The following is a 26,161-nucleotide window of genomic DNA, read 5'->3' on the forward strand; positions in this document are numbered from 1 at the left end:
CAGTTACCGAGCATGTGCCCCTGAGGTATGTTTTTAACTTTTCAACCAGCACGCTTTGAAGGATGTTCAAGGTCTCCCCGTGGGGGAAACTGAGCAGACCATGCTGGCACACCTGCTGGTTCAGGACTGCTCACACCCTCGCTCCCAGGGGCTCCAGTCCCCAATGAGCAGCACCCGCAGGCCGAATACATCGGTAGAGAAACACTAGTTATCATGCAACTGGGGATCTAAGTTTTCCCTTTACTTTTCATAAATTTCTATTTAAATGTGATCACCACTTTTCTACATTTCAAACTCCTTCTGTATTACAATGGCAAAGCTGCTGTAAAAGCATTTCATAAAGTGTCTTTTAACCACCAACTGTCACATGAGAAGCTGTAGTGTTTCTGAATGCTAAAATCTTAAACTGGAACCGTGAGTGTATTTCTAAGGAAGCAGGGACGGACACGTACCGTCCTGGACGTGGGTGGGGCCGACGGGCTGGTCAGGGACATGATCTCCTGGATGGCCAGCCGCAGCTTCAGCCGGTGCAGAGGGTTGCTGATGCCGATCTCCCGCTGGATCTCCGTGTCCGACAGGGCCGACATGATGGCCCCGCTCTTCACGTTGGCTCGGCACGCGGCCACATACCAGGCCGGCATCCCCACCCAGAGCTAGAGACAGGAAGTGTCAAGGCCGGGTTAGGCTTAGAGTCTGACGGGAATCACACGCTCACCCGTGTAACACCCTCACCCCCGATGAGAAGGAGGCGTACCTCCAGCCACACGACCACAGTGGGCCCGTCCCATTGTGCAAAAGGTAGACCTTGTCTCCGTGCTTCCTCGAGCAGCTCGTGCCTGCAAATGACAAGACACTTGAAATCAGAGTCCCTACTATACACATACATAAAACACATGGACAGCATTCTCTCCGTAACTGCTCCCAAGTGTAAGAGTGCATGCCCATCACTCCTTTAATCTCCCACATCGCCCACTTATTGCTGGTTTGCTACAAACTACAAAGAATGCCTGGAGGAGGAAATGCTGACTGACTCCTCCATCTCTACAGCATCATCTCCTTGCAGAATAAAGGACACATTTAATAAATAAACATTAGGTAAAAATCAGGCCCCCCAAAAAATATTCAGTAAGTTGGACAATAAAACACTTACTTTTTCTGAAGTTTGCGATTTTTCTCAGCCTGTCCTCCCAATTTGCTAAGTCCCAAGGCGTCTTGAGATGAGTTTTCTGTCTCTGAAATGCCAGCTACGAGGAAGCAGAGTGGTTGAAAGAGAGATCAATATGGGCACCTTAGACGGTTTCATCAACAGGTGGACAGTGTGAGCAGGTAGAGTGAAAAACTCTATAGGCTGTTTATAACGTCACGCAGATGCCCAGAGAAGTAAACCGCTTACTTCCACAAGAAGCTGGTGGCTCTCTGGTTTGTAGGTACACACGGGGAAAATGTGCCTGTCCCTGGCCTAGGCCCCAGGAGAACACCCAGCTGGTAAGGCAGACCCCACGCAGGATGGATGGGGCACACAGCAGGCACACCTGGCAGACCCTACCCTCACGGCTGGCTGTTTGCTGAGAACACCGACCTTGTCCCAGCGCCTCCTTGCCGATGTGCCCAGGGCGCATCTTTTCCTTCTTGCCAAACAAGCGGCCGATGGAGGACTTGATGCCCTTCTTCTTGGGGGCTTTGTGCAGCGAGTCCTGGCTACTGTTACTGCTGCTGGGGTTGCTCACCGGGCCATCCTGTGAGCCTGTCGAGCTTTGGGGACAGAAAATGATCTTTAACAGGTGCCCCTGTCACAGGAACCAGAACTCTCCATGTTTTTAATACCCGCTCTCAAACTTCACCACAAACATCTCCGTCTCTTCTGCGACACCTACTTCACAGAACACACATGCCAGGAAGCTTGGGCTCCCGTGTCTCCCGACAGAGCCCTGTTTCTGGGAGGCCAAGGTTCTTCTGGGCCTGGGAGACTCCTTCCAAGGAAAGCGGGGCTCCACACCACCTGCCACAGAGGGCATGACCGACCCCACCCAGGTCACCTCTCAGCTAGTGACACGGCAGTCCCCACTCTCTGCAGCTCCCTCAGCCTCCCCGAGTGCAACTGTCCTGGCCGTGGAAAGAGCAAGAGTAACCAGCTGCAGGGCTGTCTCACTGGGCTCCTGAGGGCAGACACCCGGGAGCAGGAAGGACAAGTGAAGTCCCGCAGCTCAAAGGTACAGGGGCACCTGAAAGCTACCGATTGCCTTACAGGGATGACCACCAGAAACATGCCATGTGCGGGGCAAACGCTCCCACAAGAATAGAACGTTCGTTCTCAAACCAGTTGATTTGTGGAGTCTGAAGAAATGAGGTTTTCCTAAAATTGTGGATCTGGCCTAAGTCTGTCTTCCCGCACTGCCTCTACCAATCACGCCTGCACCCGTGGCATCACCGCAGCTCCAGGGCACGGCCCGCATGCTGAGAACACCATTTCAATAAACGCTACTGAATTAGCCAGTATTTCTTTAAAAACATTGTTCTGACTTTTTTAAACAAGAAAAGATCAAGAGCCTTGGCCAGTGTTGCCAAGTGGTCAGAGCCTTGGCCTGCAGGTTTGTTCCCCACCCAATCTGGGCGCATGTGCAACCAATCGATGTGTCTCTCTCACATCCATGTTTCTCTTGCTCTCCCTTTCCCTCCCTCCCTTCCACTCTCTCTACAGCAAACAAACATACAAACAATGGAAAAATATCCTTGGGTGAGAATTAACAACAAAATAAAATCAATAGCTTGCCCGGCTGGTGTGGCTCAATGGCTGACTATCAACCTATGAATCAGGAGGTCACGGTTCAATTCCCAGTCAGGGGACATGTCTGGGTCACACGCTTGATTCCCAGTGGGGGGCATGCAGGAGGCAGCTGATCAATGATTCTCTCTCATCATTGAAATCTCTCTCTCTCTCTTCCCCTCTCCCTTCCTCTCTGAAAGTAAAAAGAAAAAAAGACATTAAAAAAATAGAGGGAAGGAGAATGGTCTTTCTTAAAAAAAAAAAAAAAAATGCTTTCTTAATGCTGAAAATCCAGACAAGTATGTTTCCATGGTGACTGGCTCCGCCCCACCCCTTACTTCCTATAGACTGTGCCTCCTTACTTCCTGAGGTCCCGGATGTCTTCGTGGCTGACCGTGTGCAGGGCTCCTTTGTGCAGCCTGTCCAAGCGCAGGGACCTCGGGGAGGGAGGGGGGGATGTTTCACATTTTATTGTTGTCTTGTCATCTCGTACCTCTTCTCGGGAAGCTGGCAACTGAGGGGTGGAGAGAAGTGTAAACTTAGTTAACAACAGACTTGACCAAAAAAATAAAAAATCACACAGGCTTTAAATTACAATCATCCACTTATTTGAAAATCTTCTGGCTCTGCTTTTGTCTGAGTACAAAGCGGTCTCGGGCTAATGCCATTTTAAAGGCAGGTCTTGTTCACAAGACACAGGGCCACGGACCAAGCGCACAGCCCAGAGCCTGGCCCCAGTCCCCAGCTGCTGCACTCGGGCTAATGTGGGCCCTGGCGGGACACAGGGACACTCCTGTTCCCGAGCCTCCATGCAGACTAGAGTCCTAGGACACCATGGGGACAGCCACTGATGGGATGGCAGAGACCTGGACCACATCATCACGGACCAGGCGGCATTCGCTCTCCCCAGTGGGGAGCGGGGAGAATGTGTGGATCCGGTGCCCTTCAAAAGAAATGCCAGCAAGGGCAGAACCCTTTTGGGCAAAACTATCCAGACCTTTTTGTTTAGAAGGAAGAAAAAGAAACAGCTTGTACCATGACCCAGTACGATTTCAAATAATGATTCAAATTACTGGAGTAACAAACAGTTAAAAAAGTGAAAAGGTAACTAACTCCTCCACCCCCACACTTGTGTCTGGCCCGTTTCTCAATAATGTTTAGATTGGGTGTCATAACTGAAACATTATATGCGGTTGAAAAACAATGTGTTCACTCTGGCTTAGAGGAAATAACCCTAAGTTTTCACTAAAAGATGGTCTCCATGGTCTTGAAGATTCTAGGTGTGCCAGGATGTGAGTATGGGAAGCAGGGCGATGGCAAGAGCATGGGGAGCAGATGGACCCTTAGGACTCATGTACATATTTGAGTTTCATGTTTAGGGCAGGGCTGGACATCACGAACTGCCCCTCGCAAGCACTTGTGTGCACAAAGAGACTTGAGCAGCCACCATACGCCTTTTGAAAAATGATATTGTGTAAAAATATCGATCCACTGCATCCCAGAGGCTCGGTGATGACCAAGTGAATTAGTGCAGAACAGAGCTGAGCTCATTCAAGACATAACCATTAGCAACAGCTGGACAATTCTGCATCCTCTCCTCATTTCCAACCATCAGACCACAGGCTACAATGGCTAAACCTATCACTGTTAAACTTAGGGGTAGATCTCAGATGCAGGTTAAAACAATGATTTGTGAAAACCCAACAACAAAAAACAGGACGGGAAGTGACCCTTGTGGCTGAACTGACTGTAAACTCCATGAAGACCAGCAACTGCCCAAGCAAAGGCCGCCCCTCGTTCAAAGTTCAGTTGACATGAGCCTGTTGCTAAGGACATCTCCCGGCTCACCCCATGTGGCCTGGCCGGCCCTCTCTGTGCTCCTACTGGAAGGTGCTCCCCATGCTGGACTAGAGTCTACGTGCCATTTCAGACTTGACGACAAGGGGAGGCTCCGTGGAGCTGGGAAGTCATCTGGGCATATCCAAGGACACTGGGGAGTAGAAAGGCGCCATTGCATACCCATTGGCCGCATCTGCATGGCGACAGGCACTCCGCACACACCTGGTTGCATCCTCACAACCACCCCAGGGCAGTCATGACAGAACAAATATAAGTGAGCTAAGATTTAGAAGAAAAAAAGTAACTGGAAATAGAACATTTTTTCACCAAAAATCTTTAAGTTATTCAGCCCTGGCTGGTTTGGCTCAGTGGATAGAGCGTCAGCCTGTGGACAGAAGGGTCCCAGGTTTGATTCCGGTCAAGGGCACATGCGTAGGTTTCTGGCTCGATCCCCAGTAGAGGGTGTGCAGGAGGCAGCCGATCAATGATTTTCTCTCATCATTGATGCTTCTCTCTCTCTCTCTCTCTCTCTCTCTCTCCCTCTCACTTCCTCTCTGAAATCAATAAAAAATAAAAAAATAAATTATTCAAAATTTACTAGAGAAACACTATGATTACTCAGGGAAATAAAATTCTATTACAACCTATAAGATTAATTAAAATAATGCAACCTATGTATCAAAGAGCCCTAATAGTTGTCTATTCTAAGCCAAACTTCTCTATTCTTTAGGTACTATATGTTTGGTAAGTTGATGACATCGACAGTCTTTTTTTTTCTTCATATATTTTATTGACTTTTTTACAGAGAGGAAGGGATAGGGATAGAAAGTTAGAAACATCGATGAGAGAGAAACATCGATCAGCTGCCTCCTGCACACTCCCCACTGGGTATGTGCCCGCAACCAAGGTACATGCCCTTGACTGGAATCGAACCTGGGACCCTTGAGTCCGCAGGCCGACACTCTATCCACTGAGCCAAATCGGTTAGGGCGACATCGACAGTCTTGAATACAAAGGAGCCCGTCAGTAGCCCAGGCTGTCCTGCCCGGAGACAGATCAGCACACCACTTCCTTCATTGAATGCCTTGCTAGCAAGAAAAGTGAAGTATGAGCCAGCAGGACGGGAGGTGTGCTCTGTGCCTGTCGCTAGTGTAAGCTCTTCATCACCTGTGGCCTGTACACAGACAGGCACAGCCCATGGCCTCCCAACAGCACGCTTTCTGTCACTGTCTTCATTTCACAGGAGAGCAGAGCTGGGCACCAAAAGGGCGAGGAGCACAGCCAGGCCACACACCACGCAGCGACAGAGCTGGACCGTCACCACACAAGGTCCCTAAATCGCCAGGCTACTCTGCGCGAGGGAAGGCTCACACCACTGACCACCTGAAGGGCTGTCCGAGTGCGTGAGCACACAGGCTTGGGAGGGGGTAGACTGGTGCACAGCGTGACAATCACGAGGAAGTCATTTGGTTCCATCCTCTGAGAGCAGGGAGACCCAATTCATGGTCATCTATATGGAGAAGAGGCCCTGACACCCCTGGCAGGGATGCTGCAAAGGAGCCGAGAGCATCTGGGAAAAGGTAGGCTGGAGAGCGACGTGGCCAAGTGTCCAGGCTTTGAAACCAGACAGATCGTACTGCACTGTTTCCTGACTGTGTGACTGTGGGCACAGTGCGTGACACCGCTCCAAGCCTCAGTTCCCAAGTCTGTAAAATGGGGGTAACAACAGTAACCCATGTCTCCCAGGGTGTGTGTGAGGATCAGATGACAGACTCGTAAGCATGGAGCACAGAGCCTGGCATATAGTAAGAGCTTACTAACTGCTGCCAGCTATGATGATTAAAACTGGTGTTTCTCAGACCTAAGATCCATGGTTCTGCTTTAATAGTCAAACACCACGTTTGTTATAAACATGAAAGCAGCGACTGAAAGGCAACCAGGTGGGAGGAAGGCCAACGCTTATGCCCATCATGGCTTCTGTGGAACCACCAAGGACCTATTTCTAACAGTGTCATTACCTGCCCTCGGTGTGCATGTATATACAGTGACAGACACTCTTCACAGAGAAACAAAGGCACGTTACATCACGAAAATTTACCTTTCTACGATGTTTCCTTAAATCACTAGGCTGATAGATGCATGCAAAGAAAGGAAGAAAAACCAGGTTTACTGCACACTTTGATGTTAAAAATCCAACCATCAGTATATACAGGCAAATACATTTAAAAAAGAATGACAGGACAAATATAAGTGAGCTAAGATTTAGAAAAAAAAAGTAACTGGAAATAGAACATTTTTCACCAAAAATTTAAATATAAGTTATTCAAAATTTACTAGAGAAATACCACGAATTATTACTCAAGGAAATAAAATTCTATTACAACATATAAGATTAATTAAAATAATGCAATCTATGTAACAAAGAGCCCTAATAGTTGTCTATTCTAAGCCAAACTTCTCTATTCTTTCATTTTTCTTAATGAAAAACAAGTTACACTTCAAACGATCAGTCTTATAACTGTTATAAAACTGAACAAACCTAATTGGAGTTCATCACCTGTTGGATGTTAATGTAAAATCCTTGTCTAGAATTTAATTTAAAATGCTCAAAAAAAAGTTTTATTGACTACAGCAGGGAACCCCCTGAAAATCTGTAAGAATAAAAGCTAGAATAAGTAGGTGGAATCTTCACATTCTGTAATTCATGATCTTTAAATTAGAAAAGTAGTCTGTTAAAAGTATTAACTGTGCATGTTCAGTAAGTTGATGCTCTTGATGGTCTTGAATACAGCATCACAACCAGAAGGTATACTGTTTGTGTCAAGATTCCATTAATCCTACACTTAGTGGATCATTTCTTCACATTTGTAGAGGTAACATTTCACTTACGAATTACACACATCCTATAGTTTTGAGTAAAACCACTCTGATCCATCTATATCATGCCTATAGCCTCATCTAAAATATATCATCATTGCAGGGAAAAACACTATTCAATGAAAAATGAAGAAAAAGCATAAAGTCACCAATGAGCTGAGCGTGAACAGTCACTCCCCATGGACCACATGGCTGCCGTCACTTGGGCCTGTGGTGGAGGGAGGTGTTGCAGCCAGGGAGAGGGGAAGGGAGGGAGGAATAGACTACGGGGAGATGGGGGACAGGGGAACTGAGGCCTGGATGAATGGTGATTAAACAAGCAAAAGGATGATGCAGGAGATCAAAACCAAATGCAGCAGACACAGGCCAGCCAGCATGCAGAACTACACGCAAGGGGAAAATATCCAGCCTGTTTATAAATTCTCAGAGAAAATAAATATGAAACCCTAAGTGAAATTGTCAGAGTTTAAAATACTAGCTAATTAGCTAATGATGTAAGTTACGGAGAGTATGTCACATGCCACCGGAATGATGCAGAGGTGAAGTGGCTATCTGCTGGCGGGCAGTGTGGCTTAAAGTGAGTGTGGGTGGGACAGGAAAGGGCGGTGGTGCGGCTGCACAGCACGCTGTTGGTCAGGGTGCAATGTGAGGCAGCGCTCATGCAAACCTAAACCAGATGCGTGAACAAGGGTATCGCTCTGTCACCAGGGCCACAGGTCACTGCATTTCCAGATGCTTCCTAGGAAGCCACTCGGCTCTTTATGGGTGGCTGCTGGTCTCCCAGGCAGCATGACTAAGAGGGCCGGTCTGCCTTGTTTGGTTGCTGTTTTCTGATGGCAGGCCCTGTACCCTCCAGTTAGGCAACCCTAATGTAAAGGAAGACGGCCTCGGCCTTGGTACACTTCTCTATCAGCTACGAGGCTGCCTATACTTACTCTGTTCAACTGTCCATTCCTAAAAAACGGAAATACTCCCCCTTGAAGCTGCCATGCCCAATTGGTCCCCCGAGAAGTAAAATTCATTGTCACCGTGCTGCTGTCGAATGACTGATGACATACCAGCTGGTTTTCAAAACCTTGGACTTCCAAGCATAACATATGCGAAGCAAAATACCTGATTTTCTTCTGGGTCAAACAAAGAGCACATGTGCAGTGTCCGAGACAGAACTCGCTGGATGGGGAGTGCAGCGGCGAGCAGGCAAACACTCACCAGAGTCATGACGCCTAGTCTGTCCACTTCCCGAGCGGGGCTGTGCGGGATGCGTCGAGGGGTGGACCGACCGCTGTTGGGAGGGGAGGAGCCCGCGAGTGAGGACGCAGGATATGGAATGGAGCTCATGGATCTGAAACGGCCGAGGTTGTCCAGGCTCCCACTGCCAACGCGGCTTTCGATCTCCTCGGCCCGCTGCTCCGTGCTCTCCTTTTCCTCCTGAATCAACCTGGACAAACACAGACAGGCCACCCGCTGTCAGCAGCAGCACCACGCCACTGTGTAGAAACCGTGTGCAGGTGAGGGGCATTTCTGCCGTGCTAGTTGTACAAGAACAAGACCTGGTGGCCGCGCCACCTGCATGTACGGCAGGCTCAGCACGTGGCGCTCTTCACGTGGCCTTGGGACCAACCGGGTGTGTGGCTGCATCAGGTCTGAGCAGGTCGGGCCTCAGGGCACCCTGGTCACGGCTGCGCCCCAACACCTGGGGCCTCCTAAGCCCAGGCAATTCTTTGAATCCTGCCCCAGATGGCCCACTCTTGTACTTTTACTACTAGAACTGCTGGGAGGTTTCTAAGGAAACCCTTTTAAAATATTGATGAGCCTCAAAGAGCGCACACACCCCTTGTGACCGGCACTGTCCCGCAATGCACCAGTCCCTGTGCTGTGTTAATTTAATATGGCCAAGTACAAACACCAAGGGGATTTGCCAACCTTCACACCTTAGCTTTCCTGTTCGAAGTGGCTGTGTGATACACACCGCACTCTGCAGGGCGGGAGGACGCACATGTGGCAGGTAGCCCCCACCCGCAGCCTCCCAGGTGGGCAAAGCTCCAGGGCCCTCCAGCTGGGTCCTGAGCTTTTGGGGATGGAACTGAACACCTCTCACCCTGCCGCGGCACCTTACACAAATGTGCCGACACCACAGTTGTAGAGGGAAGGCCCTGGCTGACTGAATTCCATAATAAAGGGCAATTTCAAAACTTAAAAACCCTTCAAACAGAACTGAAGTATTATTCTAGAGCAGTGGTTCTCAACCTTCTGGACCTTTAAATACAGTTCCTCATGTTGTGACCCAACCATAAAATTATTTTCGTTGCTACTTCATAACTGTAATGTTGCTACTGTTATGAATCGTAATGTAAATATCTGATATGCAGGATGGTCTTAGGCGACCCCTGTGAAAGGGTCATTCGACCGCCAAAGGGGTCACGACCCACAGGTTGAGAACCACTGTTCTAGACCATTTAGACACTGCTCGCTGCACCGGCTCCAGCCTTCTCTAAGTGGGGTACAGTTCCCCGGGGACACTGTCTGTGTGCCGGGCATAACTCCATGTACAACCCCGTATACCTGATCTCCTTGTTGATGGCGTCCAGCTGCTCCTGCAGCATCATGGCCAGCGTCTGAGCGTCGGCCTGCCCACTGGGCGACAGCAGCGCCGACGAGCTGAAGAGAGTGTCCCCTTCGTCCTCGCCGTCTGACAGGTCGACATCGCTCTCAAACGCCTGTGCCACGTTGGCCAGGACGCTGGCTTGCTGGGCACGCTCCCAATCCTGCTCGTTCAGAGTCTGTACCTGTGAAAAGAAACCCCATCTCAGCAAAGACGCAAGAGTATAACCACAGTCAGAGCAACTTTAAGGAAGTCAAAGTCAAAAGTTTTCAAAAATTTCTAAATCAAGCCAGAAAGATTCTCGAAAAATGGGCCACGCTACAAGCTGCTGGCATCAATCAAGATTAGCCAGTGAATGTTAATTTAATTAGTGAGCGAATGCTCATTTACATTAAAATAAAATGCTTAGCCTGGCTGGCGTGGCTCAGTGGTTGAGTGTCAACCTATAAACCAGAAGGTCAGGGTTTGATTCCCGGTCGGGGCACATGCCCGGATTGTGGGCTCAGTCCCCAGTGGAGGGCGTGCAGGAGGCAGCCAATCAATGATTCTCATCACTGATGTTTCTGTCTCTCTCCTTCTCCCTTCCTCTCTGAAATAAATAAAAATATGCTAAAAAAAAATATATATATACTCTTAAAACTAAAAAGATAAATATTGTCGACCCTTGAACAATACAGGGTTAGGGGTGCCAACCCCCTGCACAGTCATAAATCTATGTATAACTTTTGACTCCCCCAAAACTTAACTACTGACAGCCCATTGTTGACTGGAAGTCTTATCAATAAGATAGTCAATTAACACATACTTTATCTTACATTATACACTGTACTTATAATAAAGTAAGCTAGAGGAAAATACATTCACGATGCTGTACCTACTCAGAGATACCTAGTCCTAAGTGTAAGTGGTCTGTTTACACGTTGGAAAATTCCACAGATAAGCTACCTGCACAGTTTAAAACCGTGTTGTTCAAGGGTTAACTATACGTGCGCTCATTTATTCTTCACTACTACTTCAAGACTACTAATCGGCACTGTGTTAGAGTAAGAGGTCATATTTTATTAGAATTTCCATTCCTTAAAAAAATAGCACACCTCAAAAATAAACTTTTAGCTAGAAAAAGGGACATGGGGGGGAGGGAAAGAGAACGTGACCTATTGACACTGTAATTCCAAAACACTCTCAAAACTATGAGGTAAACAGGTGACTTGTGCAGGCAGGTGACCCAGGGAGAAGACGGAGCGCTTGCCTTGGAAGGCTCGTCCCGCAGCGCTGCCACGCGGCCTTTCTGGGGGCGCCGCAACACCACGCTGCTGCTGTAGGAGTCCGTGGGACCGTCTGCCACGGGGAACCTGAAGTCTGGGACGCTGCCCAAGTGGGGTCGGCTGAAACATGGGAAAAAAACATTATTAGAAGAAAGTCAACTAACTTTGTTGGTCAGGCCAGACCTGTCAATCTGGGAAATAAATAAATTTACGGCAAGGTCTCTACGGAGGGCACAGAGGGGCCTCTGCTTGCTCCAATGCCCACGCCCTGCCAATCTTTCCTCTTTCAGCCCCTCCAGGAGGGAAACCTCGATGCCCAGGGAAACCAATGCGACACCGCAAACGTGACCCTCAGAACTGTCCCTTGGTCAGGCTGCGCAGCCTGGGTCATCTCCGCTTTCTCCCTGATTGACCTGGGGGCACACCCGCATGTCACTCCTGGCCTCCAACTGCTTACTTTCCCAGCTGCCAACAACCACCGCGTGAGGCTGCCGGCCCCCAGCCCCCACCTGTGAGGCTGCCTCAAGTGCACCCTGGAGGACCTGCTGCAGGAGCCCCTGAACCCCAGCTGGCACTGACAGGAACTGGACTTGGCAGCTTGCTTTCATGTTTCCAGATCCAAAGCACAGACCAGTGTGCAATCAGGTTAGCACACACTCAACACTTTTGGCTGGAGGAATCTCCCGAACAGTGGCCAGGCCTGGACACCCTGGGCGGAGATGCTGAAGGAGCCACTAGCTGTCACCAGGAGGCCTGCCAAGAACCTGGTCAGCGGGGGATGGAGCGCACTGCCCACAGGTCCCACCTTCACTGGGCAGGGCACCACACTCAGTCCTGCCACCGTCACCTGGGAAACAAGGGTGCTGCCTTCATTCTTAAAAGTCCTTAGGATCTGGGGAGATAAAACCCACCCACCTGATCAAAGCAAGTTAACGGGTCCCCTTGTGCCTGGGCACGCGACCTGCGGACAGGGCCAGTGGGACATGCCAACTCATCCCCTTTTGGTTCCCACACCTCTACATTCTTTCAAGAAATGTTTCTGAAGTGCTGCTCAGACTTACTGCTCATCTAAAAATGTCCACGTCAGGAATTTCCTCTTTCCCTTGTTCCTAATGAACTGCTCCTTCCTCCTCAGCAGGGTTCCAGCTGTGGTGGGGCTGGGCCTTGTTTCACACCAGCTGAAAGCCACGCGCACAGTCCTGCATGTCATTCTGGATGATTTCTCCAGAGTCCGCAAGTGCCTACTCCTGACACCGATCTCCAGGCTGCCTCGCCTCCCCACTGCCACCACCCTGCAGCTAGTCCCCTCAGGAGCGAGGCTCTTGTCCACATGCCGTCTATTTACGGAAGCCCGTCCATCAGCTGCCTTTCCCACTCCGCCTGGGCTCTCTCCTGTCGCTCCAGAAGGTCACAAAACAAGCTGACAGACCCCACTGCGAAGTCACGCCCAGAAGCCGAGCTCATGCCTGCTTCTCTTTACCCTCCCAGCCAATGCCTGTCCCAGGCGCTCTGCGAGGTGTCTTTTCCCACCTCTGGCTCCTCTGTGAAATCTGCAGGTTTGCCTCCTCGAAGTCTCTCCTGCCACTGTCCCCCACACAGCCTCTCGGTTCCTGTGCCCGTGCCTGTCACTCCCGGGTCTGATGCTCTCTGAGGCCCTGGGCTTTGCCTGCCTGTCCCTACACCACCAGGGCCTTGTTCTGCGGGGCCTTCCAGTGCACACACCCATGAACTGATCACCCCGCTTCCAAACCTCCTCCAGGTGCTGAGCCTGGCCTGGCCTCCGGGGCCCAGGCAAGCTGCAGCCAGTGATGCTGCTCACCCAGCCAGGCATGCGCCCTGTGCACACGACAGGGCGGAGGCCGACTTCATACCTGTGATGAAGGGAAGCACCTCTGAGCCGCATCTGGCTCAGTTCAGCCCTCAAAGCTTCGATGTTCAGTACCAGCTGATTCTGCAAAACAGCAAGTGACACCCATTGAAGATCTCAGGATGCAAATTCTTCACACAGTAGGTTAACTGAACAGTGACAAGTACCAAGCGCTTTAATTCTAAGAACATTTTCTCCAAAAGTCCTAATGTAAACAGACCCCCCTAACCCCCAACGAATAATTGCACACCTGCACTCACCTACCATTTGTATGCTCAACCTTTCTATACGCTGCAAAGTATTAAGTCAAGCTGACAAAAAGCTGTTGCAGGCACCCCTAAGCTGTGTCTCAGTGCTACCCCAAGTAGCTCCTATAGTGGCCCCACGTGGCCACGGAGCCCTCGAAGGGGCAGTCCCAGTTGAGATGTGTGGTGACTGTAAGACTGTAAGGTGGATTTCAAGCTTCATATGATAAAAAGCATGGGAAGGAGCTCATCAATTTTTATATTAATTACATGACAAGGTAACATTTTGATTCTACTGGGTTAAACACAAGTACTTTCACCTATCCTCGTACTGTTTAAATGTGGGCCGCTAGGATCACGCGTGGCTCAGTGTCTTCCGACTGGCCAGGCCTGTGCTAGGGGAAGGTTTGTGGTTCTGTCGTAGCTTTTCCGTGAAGCCAGAAGGAAGCAGTCCTGGGCCACGTGCACCACCAGACGCACAGCCACGGAGCAGTGGGCTCGCACAGAGAAGCCGCCTCAGCACCCCCATGCCGCAGTGGTCACAGCAGCACTGGACGCAGCTCCGTTCTGCTCTCAATGAGGGTCTAAATGGGTTACAGACTTAAGTACCTTATCATGTTGAGTTTCTTCTAGTTGCTTTTTTGCATCTTCAACTTCACGTACTAGAGAATTCTGAAAAAGATACAGTGCTTTAGTGTTGATTCGGGACAATGCTCCACGTGATATCAGATGGCTGCGTTTCTGTTTAAAATAATGAAGTACCTCAGCAAAGGAATGAGGCATAAGAATGTACTGCTGAGCAGCACCACACTCCCAGAGTGAGGCCAGAGGAACCGTGAACAGTCCCTGGTAAGGTAAACTTACTTTTCTGACTGCCTTCCGAATGTTGGTGTGGACATTCATTTTAATTGTTACACTGGTCTGCAGTGGCCTTTAAGCCATTAGGGAAAGCTAACACAGGTTCACATGCCGGCTTCAGCTCCCAGATAAAAACATTCCTGCCTGCCCAGCCAGTGTTGCTCAGTGGTTGAGCAGTGACCTATGAACCAAGAGGTCATGGTTCGATTCCCAGTCAGGGCATATATCCGGGTTGTGGTCTCAGTCACTAATGTGGGGGAGTGTAGGAGGCAGCCAATCAATGATTCTCTCTCATCATTGATGTTTCTATCTCTCTCTCTCCCTCTTCCTTCTTCTCTGAAATCAATAAAAATAAATAAAAATTAAAAACATTCGTGCCTTCGGGTTGGCCCACTGATCAGGGATGTGTGTCACCAACCATCCTGTGCAGCTCAGACAATGCGTTTCATAGTGTCTGATGTGTCGCACCATCAGTAGAGATCACTGGTCTCTCTCAAATGAGCATGACCAAATGCCAATCCCAACAAAGATTCTGGGTCGCATCTCTAGGTACACTGGTGCCATCAGAACAATTTTATTGACCTGGACCCCACTGGCTCCCACTGGGGTCCTGACAGATCCTAGAATGTGTCTCCTCTCAGTCATAGCTAAGAATTCCATGGCGACAGCAGCGAAAGCCCAGGCTCAGACACTTTCCAAACCAAATGGAAAGAGAGAAGGCAGGTGGTAGAACGGGACTCTGAGACAGAAATCAACTTCCAATGCAAGAGCAACAAAGGGGTGAGGGCCGGGCCTCCCAAAAGATTCTAGTGTAGGGGTTGGTAAACTGGCGCCTGTTGGCGAAATTCAGCCCACAGCCTCTTCCTGTCAATCAATTTTTATTAGAACAGCACACCAACTGATTTACATACCGTGTCTTTGGCTGCTTGCATGTTCATTGATTAGCATGGAATTATTTTACTCAGTTTGTAATTATTAGCAAGAGTGTAAAATATTTACTGTCTGCTCCTTGAAAGAAACGGTTTACTGACTCCTGTTCTAGAGAATAAGAATGACAAACGATTTTCCATGTACGCAAACTGCGCAAGGACATGGCCAGTGAAAGCCACTTCCGCTGGAAGATACTGTCTGCTTTCTGCACTGGCATTGACCGTTAGGCACTGTGGGGCGGGAATGCCCTCAGGGCAACCAACCTTCTCTTCCAGAGCAGCCATCCTCTCCTTAAGGTGAAGCTGAAGTCTCTCATTCGATTCTGAAAGGAGCCTGTCAACAGTTTCTGATAAGCGTTTATTATGTTCTTCATTCATCTTTTCTCTCTGCCGTGCCTAAAACAGGAGAAAAAAACTCAGCGCCCTGGCTGGTTTGGCTCAGTGGATGGGGTGTCAGCCTGTGGACGGAGGGGTCCTGGGTTCCATTCCGGTTGGGACACAGGCCCAGGTTGCAGGCTCAGTCCTCAGTAGGGGGCGTGCAGGAGGCAGCCGATCGATGATTCTCATCACTGATATTTCTCTCTCTCTCCCTTCTTCTCTGAAATCAATACAAATATATTAAAAAACAAACAAACACTTAGCAACTTCCAGCAAAGGCAGGATCATTATTTTAAAAGTGCCAAGGGCCGACGGTGTGGGCGATCTGTGCTCTCAGCCCTAGGCTGTCCCTCCCCATCGCCTGTAGTGATGACAGGAGCACTAGGACCCACTCGCAGGTGCAGAGTCGCAGGGACGAGTCTGTGAGAGATCACCAAGGAGAAGGCCCTATTGCTTCTGCTGAACAAAGCACTAGTGGGCCTCAGGAACCCCTCCAAGCAGCTGCCAGACTGACGCAGGAGGCAGACTGACATGCAGGAACAAGGGTGTTTATGGGGATCCGATTATGTACACACACTGGGGACCTTCCCCGCGTGTAAACAGAAGCTTGCGTCTGGATTCAGGGGAGAAAAGAATTTAACCCACAAAGCAAAAGGTAAAGAAGTTCATTTTGGAAAAAAGTCAGTGGTAATAGAGAGGCTTTCACTTGTATTTCTTTATATTCCTACATCTCTTGAACATTTTATAATAAAGATTTATATTAAAAAATTACAAATACCTTAATTTTAAAATGTATTAACAAAGTGTTAAGTCTATAGTTGATAAAACCATCACCCATTTCATGGTTTAAAAAGCTTGCTTTTGTCCCATATCCTAAGTGCAGGGACAGGAAGTGCCAACAGGCAGCCAAGTCAGGGTGGGCCGCTGGAGCGTGGCAGGCGCTTCCCCAGGGGGAGGGCAGCGTGGCCAGGGGCTGAGAGGCGTGCTCAAGCCACGCTGCCCGGGTAGGAGTGGTGAACTCACAAGAACTCGCTGCGGGACTGTGCTTCAGTTTCCTTGTCTATAAAATGTGGTGCCAGTGTCTCCCTTTTCTCTATGGTCTTGTAAGGATTAAAGAGAAAGTCCTCCAAGCCAGGCCTAACACTCTGCAACCACCATCTGGAGGAGACCCCATACAGTAAGGTGTTAACATTCGAATATTTTGAGAGCAAAACTTAAAAGTTTACTTTGAATTGCCTTAGTTATACACAGAATCCCCATCTCAGCACCTGTCCTTCAACTCTATAAGCCAGTACTGAAAATAATAGAGAGGCTCAAGCAGTGTGGCTCAGTGGTTGAGAGTCGACCTATGAACCAGGTCACAGTTCAATTCCCGGTCAGGGCACATGCCCAGGTTGTGGGGCTCAATCCCCAGTGTGGGGCATGCAGGAGGCAGCCAATCAATGATTCTCTCTCATTGATGTTTCTCTCTCCCCCCCGCCACCTCTTTGAAATCAGTAAAAATTAAAAAATAATAAAATGCACCCCTAAATAGCCAAAAATCTAATTCTCCAAGAGGTGAACGTGTGCATGAGCCTGTGCATGTGTGCCTGTGTGTGTGCACAAGCTTGTGTGTGTGTGTGCATGAATCTGTGTATACCTGCGAAGGAGCATGTGTGCATATGTGTCTGTGCGTGTGCACATACTGGGAGGCAGGGGACTGCCCAGCACAGTCCCTTCATCAGAGTCAGAATCTTCTCTTTGTGGAAGCTCATGTCTGATGCTCGGCAGTCCATGACCAAGAATACAGGTTTCTGGTGAAAACAAAATCTAACAGCCTTGCCGAAGCCGGTTTGGCTCAGTGGATGGAGCGTCGGCCTGCGGACTGAGGGGTCCCGGGTTCGATTCCGGTCAGGGGCATGTGCCTTGGTTGCGGGCACATCCCCAGTGGGGGGTGTGCAGGAGGCGGCTGGTCGATGTTTCTCTCTCATCGATGTTTCTGACTCTCTGTCTCTCTCCTTTCCTCTCTGTGAAAACTCAATAAAATATATTTAAAAAAAAAAAACAAAAAAACTAACAGCCTTGAACTGATGTCATAAGGTGGATACCCGCTGGACCTGGGGCAGCCACTCTCTTTTCCCTGGATGTGCCATGCTGACCTCTGATGGACTCTTTGTGAAAAGCTCTTAGATCCACCCGGCACACGCCCCACGACCCTGCTCGCGGACTCCTTCCATCACGGCTCAGCCAACAATCCTCATGTGTAGTAATATCCATCCTTATATATACCTTTACGTTGAGAGTAATAATTTGCTATTTCGGGATAGAGGTCAGGAACATAACCTGAATTTGGGACTTGGGTGCCATATCCTAAGCAAGCAGACTCTGCCTAGTCATTTCAGGGGGCCCCAGGCCAGCAACCTCAGTGTGTTTGAGGGGCGCCCATAAATCGGTCCCGCTGGTGCCTGGAGCAATTCCTGACAGGCTCGTCAGGGCTGCAGGCAGCCTCCTTGGATGTGGGGATCCATCTGCCCCCTGCAGGACTGCCCGCAGGGACCAAGTTCTTTCCTGCTTCCAAGGGGACATGATGTTGCCTGTGTGGCAGGGGCCCCTATCAGCAGACAAAGCGCAGATGCAGCCACAAGGTAAATGCACGCAGCAGAGGGAGAAGGGGACAGAGTCAGGGAAAGAGGAGAACTGAGCCTCCCGCACCCGGCGGCCCCCAGGCTCCACGCAGCGCTGGAGCAGACAGATGTCTGCTGGCCACGTACCCGCTGCAGCTCCTGGTTCTTCTCCTCCAGCTGCGCCTCCATCTGGCACAGCTGCTCCTCAATGTTGCCGTGTCTCTCCTCAGCCTGTCGGCAAGAACAGTGTATAAGTTCAACTAACAGTGACGCGACTCTGGGGACCGCATGCTGCAAACTAACTAAAGCGGTAGCAGAAAGCACACATGCTCCGTGCGGCGCTCCCACCCGACGGATGGAAGCGCTTCCTCATCCACCAGCACGTCCTGGGTGGCGGCATGTGTCAGTGGGAGGCAGCTGACCCTCTGAGGGTGGCTCTGGGTGTGGCTGGGGTGTGGTGAGCTCTGTGAGGAAACTGCCTCCCCCCCATGCCCAGGCTCGGGCTTTCTCGTGTCCCCCGTCCTGAGCTTGCGTGCTGAGTGCGCATGGAGCGGAGAGCAAGCACGACCCGACGCGGCACGACTACCTTCCTAAGCTGGGAAGTGAGTTCGCACAGTTTAGCTTCCTTAGCAGCAGAGCTTCCAGGAGACAAAAGGTCAGACTACAGGGCCGACCGAGGACAGGAGAGATGACAAGGACAGGAGAGGTGACAGAGGAGAGAAACCGAGACTTTAAACGCAGATCACGGTGGAAAGGAAGAGCTTCCGTCCCAGCTGTTAGCATGAACTCGCTCACGGGTCTGTGAGCACTTGTGTCAGCTGACTGACCCCACGCTGGCCACGCAGCATTGTCTGTCCTGCCCCTGCCAGCTCCTGAGCTCGAGCCAGTGAGACAAACCATCAGCAGGTGCTCCCCCCCAGGCGCCTGGGCCGCTGGACCGCAGACCTGAGGCTCTCGTAGGCCCAAGAGGGCGGGGTGTCTGTGGCTATGCCCGTCCTCCTCCTGGGGACCCGCCCAGCCCAGGCACCAGGACAGCATTCTGACATCGTCTTGTCATCCGTCTGCTTCCCCCAGGGTGAGGATGACTCTGAGAACAGGCACTGTGTCTTGCACATGTGTAGCCAATATTTGTTGAGCAAATGAATAAATTACTTAAAAAATTTGTTTATTACAAATCCACTCTGACTGTCTGTAGAAGAGAGTGGTCCTCCCCTACTTCTGAGAAGCCCTTCCCTTCCTCTCCACAAAGCTTCCATCCGGGGCCTTGAGCTGCTGACTTAACTCCAAGAAGCAGTGACTCTTACTTAGAGCACCCACGCTGGGGACAAACAGTACACGTCTGACAAACTGGAGGGAAATCAACATCAGGATAACAAATAACTGGGGGTATGCCTGACATTTAAGAAGTGTTCCACTCTCAAACAAAACAGCACTAAACACCAGTCTGGCTATTTCAGGGATTTTGGGCTACCGATGTAAGACCAATGACCAAGGTCCATGAACAAACCATCCCACCAATCAAAGCCCCGTGTGTAAGGGAAGGAAGCCGGGGAAGCACCTTGGAGAGCGCAGCCACCCGCTGGGCCAGCTCAGCCTCCACCTCAGGGAGTGTCTCCGCCTTCCGCAGGGTCTGCTGCAGCTTCTGCTCCGCCAGCTCCAAGCGCTCCTGCAACTGGCGGTTCTTATCCTCAGTCTGTGGAGAGAGCAGAGAAGCGAGTGGGAACAGGTCTCTGTGTGTGTGTGCTTTTTAAAATATATTTTACTGATTTCAGAAAGGAAGAGGGAGAGAGAGATAGAAACATCAATGATGATAGAATCATCGATCAGCTGCCCCCTGCAAGCCCCCTACTGATGGCTGAGCCTGCAACCTGGGCATGTGCCCTAATCAGAATCCAACCGGCAACCTCTGGGTGCACAGGACGATGCCCAACCACCTGAGCCACAGCAGCTAGGGCAGCCACTCTGTCTTTAATCAACTAAGACAAATCTGAATGCTGACATCGAAGTTAGTTCTGATGGGAGAACTCTTCCTGTGAGGAGTTCACACCCACTTTCTTGGGCTTGACTTCAATTGCAAAACACCTCTGGCCAGAGTACTTGCCTTTCCTAAGTATCGTTAAAGAAATCTTGCCAGAAATACAAGTTTCTACACATTAAAGAAACATGCTGGTCCCTTTTCGGTGGGGACTGAGGAGAACCAGGCCCCTCTCACAGCTGACCGCCACGGCGTGGCTCCATCTCCTCAGAAAGGGAGCCCCCAAGAGGATGCCTACGACATGCATCTCAGGTTACTTTTGTTTTTAATATATCTTTATTGGTTTCAGAGAGGAAGGGAGAGGGAGAGAGATAGAAACATCGATGAGAGAGAATCATTGATCGGCTGCCTCCTGTATACCCCACACTGGGGATTGAGCCTGCAACCTGGGGATGTACCCAGCCCGGGAATCGAACTATGACCCCCTGGTTCATAGGTTGACGCTCAACCACTCAGCCACGCCAGCTGGGCTCAAGTTATTTTTGTAAATGTATGATTAGTCTTTTAAAAAAAATCCTCATACTCTACAAAAATTTCAGTGTAGAAAATGCAGACAAAGTAATTTTTTTTAAAAAAAAGAAAACTCAGAACTCATTTATAAGTTCAGGTTCCTGAGATGTTAGCACTTGTTTATACTCAGCTTTCTTCCCTTTCTCTGCCTGCATATATACGGGTAGACAAAAGTAGGTTTACAGTTATAAAACATCTAATAATACAATAATCAATACATAATAACCAAGAGTAAACTGTTCTGAGTACTCACAATTTTAAACCTGTTACACATATACAATACATTATGCTTTCAAACCCTCAGGAAATTCTGTGGCTGTCTGTAAACTCAGTATTGTGAACATCTTACACGCTCTTAAACAGCATTCCACATTCTAATTTATACCTTCCCAGTATTTCATTTGTTACTTTAACTTGGGCGCTAAGGATACACTTTATAATACACCAGACAAACTCACTTTATTTTCAGAAGTGGATTCAGTTTTCCAGTTAACTGACTACCTGAGCCTCCAGAGGAACAAGAACGGTGTGGCTGTGGAATCACCAGAGGTGAACGCTCCCTGCAGGCTGCCTTGCTAAACCCACCGTTTACTATCCTGACCCCAGTCCCTCACAAGCAGCCCACTGCCTCGAAATGGGAAGGTCTTTGCCACTCTGCTTCTTAGGTAAACAGGCTGACAAACAACAGATTAATGAAATAAAACAGAAGAATCAAGGAGTGTAACTCTATAAAATGGTAAAACCAAATCCTACATAATTAAAACTGTTAATTAAAATAACCCATACTTTTCAAACATAATAGTCTGAGATCATAAAAACTTTACTTTGGACTTGACATCAACAGGAAAGTCGCAGGAGAAAGGGCTCTAACTTCCTTAGTAATTAACTGGAAAAGCGAGACCAACTTCCTTAAGAACACTACCTGTCGATGCATAGAGTCCTTGTTGGCAATTTCGTTTTCCAGCTTGTCGTTGAGGTCGTGCACAGAGGTGGCCTCGCGCTGGGCTGCGAGGTAGCGCTCCTCCAGGGTGTTGATCCGCTCCTCCATGTCTTCCTTCTGCGCCATGGCCTACACAGCGTTCAGAGGGGAAGGTAAGTAACAGGGAACACATCAACATGCTGCTGAGAAAAAACTGGACTAAACCCTAATTTTCAAATCAGATATAAAATTAGTGTCTCCAAAATTAAATTGATAGGTCAATTTTCAGCAATGTGAATGGAAACGTGCCTACCTCAAATATCATAAACATGCACCTATACCATTAGCCAGCACTCCCTGTCTTAACACTATGGCTGGCCACTCAGTTAACCAAGCTTATCCTTTTCTACGTAGCATTTCCAAAAAAATGTACAATGAAATATCGCAATATTGCACGAATTCCAGGAGGGGAAGGTATCTGCCTCACGGTACAAGAGGGTTCATCAAGGTGTGATCCCTCAATGGACATGACAGTCAGACACCAGTGTCATTTTCTTGGGTACAAATTGGATGAAATCACATCCAATTACCACAAAATTAAGGAAATCGTTACACTTGGCTGGTGTGGTTCAGTGGTTGAGCGCCGACCCAGGAAATAGGAGGTCACGGTTCGATTCCCAGTCAGGGCACATGCCCGGGTTGCAGGCTTGATCCCCAGTAGGGGGCATGTAGGAGGCAGCCAATCAATGATTCTCTCTCATCATTGATATTTCTATTCCTCTCTCGCTTTCCCTCCCTCTCTGAAGTCAAAACATATGTTTAAAAAAAAAATGTAAGGAGATCAAATGAATGAATGGAAATGGAAGTCAAAGTTTAAGTTAACTGTATACAGCCTTCAAAAGCCTAATCCTGTGAAAATAATTCTCTTACACAGTATTACACACTGAAACTAGGGCCGAACTTTCTGCTCATGCAATTCCTGTCCCCAAGTAGAAATTCATTTTAGGTGCCTCCCCATTGACTAAGTAACTAATGTTAGCAAAGTCTTAATATTAAAAGTGACAGGTCTTTAAAAAAGGAATTTAATTTCAAAATTCGCTGCATATTACTCTGCCACATAAATACTGCCTGTTACCAGAGAACAGTGTAACTAAACCTTAACAGGTTACACTCTATCTACTCCTGTGAGGGTCTGAAAGGCTCTTCCTGAGAGTCCTGGCTGAGATGGTCTCCCCGGGAGAAGAGGTGGGGTGTTTGTCTTGTTTACAAAGAAGAGCATAAAGTGAAGGGGGAGGGGCGATCCAGAGAAAGTATGCAGCCCTCACTGGCTTTTATAATGACGATTATAAATTCTTACACATACAGAAGGAACTGTCTGCCAAATAGGAGTGCATTTCTACGCAATGTGACAGCATCATCCTGATGACCCCATGTGAGCACACTTCACTGTCTGTCTGACCCCAGCATTTAGTATCAATGATTCCTTTGGGGACAGGACATATAAAGGCTAGGAGATTGCCAACGCTCTGAACAGTCAGCAGACAACGCAGATAGCAGGTCAGTGAACTAGCAGCACACCAAACACCAACACCCACATGTTCACGTGTGCGTCAGAAGGAAATCTGAGCATGGTGGAGACTAGGTTCAGACTGCCCAGACCTTGCAGAAATCAGGACTCCACAACCAGGCCATTACACAGTCACGCAGTAGCATGACCAGAAGGGTGGCCTCCTGTTCCTTCTGCCGCCGCCGGTCTAATGAGCAGCTGGACCAGGTCTCCACCTTTCCAGACCTTGGGGAAAGGAGACTGCATCAGCAGAACGGGGAGGGCACCTATCACGGTCTCACAGCACCGTTCTGTTTTTTGCTATTACGTATACAATGATGCGAAGGTTGGAAGCAATTGGGAGGGTAAGGGACAAAAGGAGCAAAACAATCAAACTTTCAGACCACCCCAGCATTTGGCCCGATGATGGCCCTGCAATCTGTGGGCTCGCTTACCTCCCGCACATCTCGCTGCAGCTTCGTGTTCACCTCCTCGGACTTGATGAGGTCCTTCCGGGCCGTGTCCAGGTCCTCCTCCAGCTCTGCCACGTGGGTGGAGAGGGCGGCCAGGCGCTCCTTCATCTGGCTCTGTTCCCGGGCCTGCTTGTCTATGACTTCCTGCAGCTCCATCACTTTAGCAAGGTCTTCCTCATGGCTTAAAGAACCATCAGAGGATCTCTGATGGGGAGAAAAGAACTCTTAAACAGCCTCATCTGAGGAGCTAGGAAGCAAAGTGCTTCTGGGACACAGGGAGACATCAAATGAATATATGCAGTCAGCTGGACCACAACTTCCGCAGGCGCGAGGCTGGACTGGACTGGGCTGTGGCCCAGCGTTCCCCACAGTCCTGCGCAGACCACGGACAGGTGAAACCAGGACTTAGAAAGAGACAGAGAGAGCCAAGGACTTGCCTTTCCATTCGTGCTGGGTGTGTTTTCTTGTTCATGATTTATGTCAAGCACCCCATCTGTCAGTGTTTTTTTCTGATTATTCTGTTCTTTAAGAATCATCAGCTAAAACCAAAAAATCGAATATGAGAGTAAAGCACTAAGTAAAGATAGCAAAACTCGTTTTGGAAAAACACAACTACCAACTGTAAACATAATATAAGAATATATCCATGGGGACGTCAGCCATCCGGACTACGGCCAGATTAGTAAAACCAGAACTTACTCCCTACTGGACAGGTGGTACTGAGAGATATCCTGCAACTCTGGAAGGAAAGTGCCATTCACCAGTCCTTACACTGACTCCAGGGGCTGGTCCTCACTCAGAAAGACAAACAGCACCTGATATCCACTAGCACAGTCTTCATAATTTTTTTTAAATTACGAGATAAAAATGAAAAACCCTCAATTCAAACCATGTGATATACCAAACTTACCTCTTTGTGGGTGGCACCCAGCTCTTCCTCCAGCAAACTACACCTTTCAAGTGCTACTCGTAGGCGCTCCCTCACCTGAAAGCAAACAGAGTTGAAGTGTGTGCATATTTATTTAATGCTTAATGACAGCAATTCTAATTCACCATCATTCTAACATAACACAACAGTATACCTTAACGTCTTTCATGATGTTAATGTCAAGAAAAGCCGTTTGTTAATAGCTTAATAATTTAGAAAAATCTTCTCCCTAAATTATACTATTCAATTCTTAATAACAAATCAATATACAGAATGGAATAAATTTTAAGCCTGGCTGGCATAGCTCAGTGGCTGAGCATCGACCTATGAACCAGGAGGTCACGGTTCAATTCCCATTCAGGGCACATGCCGGCATGCGGGCTCGATCCCCAGTGTGGGGCATGCAGGAGATGCCGATCAATGATTCTCTCTCATCACTGATGTTTCTATCTCTCTCGAACTCTCCCTTCCTCTCTGAAATCAATAAAAATATGTAACAAAACAACAACAAAAACTTTAAAACATTTATGCTAATACTTTTTACCTATACAGAACTCTGTCTTCTCACAGGAAAACTGTAAGAGTTTAAGTTGTGCATATCCATGATGCCCACGGAGCAATGCGGCACATGTTCAAGCCAAGAATAACTGCGGGGCTGCTGTACCTTTTCATCCAGAGCTTTGTGGTGCTCAAACAATGACTTGAGTGCTTTGAGGACTTCCACCTCGCTGGACACGCCTGCCGGGGACTGCGCCTGTCTCTTCACCACGGTCATCCGGAGAGAACGCTCGTGCCTGGAGACAAGGCACTCTAAATGTTCTAGCAGCAGCTACAAGAAAGGCCAAAATCAAACACGTTTAAGGCACACTCTCAGTATCGTATTTGAACCTGGAGCAAATAACTCCCTTCATTCTCATGCTAACACGAGTCTGACTCCCTTCAATTTGGTCTAAAGTCAGAGAGAGCCCTCTCAACGGTATTAAAATATTAGTTCTTCTCATCATCAATTTCAAGCCAGGACCGAGAACACTGAACTGATCAAATGCAGTTGAGTCACGGGAGATGTTCAAACTGTGCTTGAAGCCAGACGGAGTGGGTCGTCTTTGAGAGTAAAGCCAGCAGCACAGCTCTGGACAGCGACCCAGAGGCCAGTGTGAGAGCACGCAGACCAGACTCACCCTGGTGTTGTTTCTTTCTGCCTTCAGTTCAGCAATTTCTTCTTCCCGCTCAAGCAGCTGCTCCCTGCACACATTGAGCTCTTTAGTAAGTGCTGCAAACTCCTGGAAAACAGGACAGACGCTGTCAAGATCCCAGGGCTCACGCAGAGGGGTGATCCCAGGGCTGGGACAAGGGGTGACCCTCCAGAGAAAGAGGTCAGACGATGAGCCCAGACCACAGACCACCTCACTCAGACTGCCTGTCAGGCATTCAATAGAGCGAAACTCCTCTGAAATAACTAAAATTATCTGCCAACGTTTCGCTGCATTTTAAGTTTTTCTCTCTAAAGAACAAAGAAGGGACAA

General features: G+C 48.9%; 1 protein-coding gene across 9 annotated transcripts in view; it reads right to left on the bottom strand.

The window, feature by feature from the left end:
* PPFIA1 (PTPRF interacting protein alpha 1) overlaps positions 1-26,161 on the bottom strand; it is a 54,008-nt gene that overhangs the window by 14,794 nt on the left and 13,053 nt on the right. For 7 of the 9 annotated variants that reach the window (XR_004970576.1, XR_004970577.1, XM_036326331.1 and 4 more), the window contains exons 3-22: positions 25,817-25,918; positions 25,303-25,467; positions 24,621-24,695; positions 24,148-24,249; positions 23,693-23,914; positions 21,695-21,841; positions 19,786-19,920; positions 18,375-18,458; positions 15,511-15,642; positions 14,069-14,131; positions 13,219-13,298; positions 12,409-12,525; positions 11,332-11,467; positions 10,043-10,266; positions 8,690-8,918; positions 3,127-3,278; positions 1,580-1,752; positions 1,151-1,244; positions 755-836; positions 453-653 (exon numbers count right to left, since the gene is read on the bottom strand). Coding sequence is in view for 7 of the 9 variants with exons in the window: in XM_036326331.1 (XP_036182224.1) it covers positions 453-653; positions 755-836; positions 1,151-1,244; positions 1,580-1,752; positions 3,127-3,278; positions 8,690-8,918; positions 10,043-10,266; positions 11,332-11,467; positions 12,409-12,525; positions 13,219-13,298; positions 14,069-14,131; positions 15,511-15,642; positions 18,375-18,458; positions 19,786-19,920; positions 21,695-21,841; positions 23,693-23,914; positions 24,148-24,249; positions 24,621-24,695; positions 25,303-25,467; positions 25,817-25,918 (2,715 nt within the window). In the remaining 2 variants the exon portion in view is untranslated. The remainder of the gene's footprint in view (positions 1-452; positions 654-754; positions 837-1,150; positions 1,245-1,579; positions 1,753-3,126; positions 3,279-8,689; positions 8,919-10,042; positions 10,267-11,331; positions 11,468-12,408; positions 12,526-13,218; positions 13,299-14,068; positions 14,132-15,510; positions 15,643-18,374; positions 18,459-19,785; positions 19,921-21,694; positions 21,842-23,692; positions 23,915-24,147; positions 24,250-24,620; positions 24,696-25,302; positions 25,468-25,816; positions 25,919-26,161) is intronic. The other 2 variants (XM_036326335.1, XM_036326334.1) reach the window with 1 other exon arrangement.

The sequence above is a fragment of the Myotis myotis genome, unplaced genomic scaffold (genome assembly GCF_014108235.1).
Source record: "Myotis myotis isolate mMyoMyo1 unplaced genomic scaffold, mMyoMyo1.p scaffold_m19_p_10, whole genome shotgun sequence".
NCBI lineage: Eukaryota > Metazoa > Chordata > Mammalia > Chiroptera > Vespertilionidae > Myotis > Myotis myotis.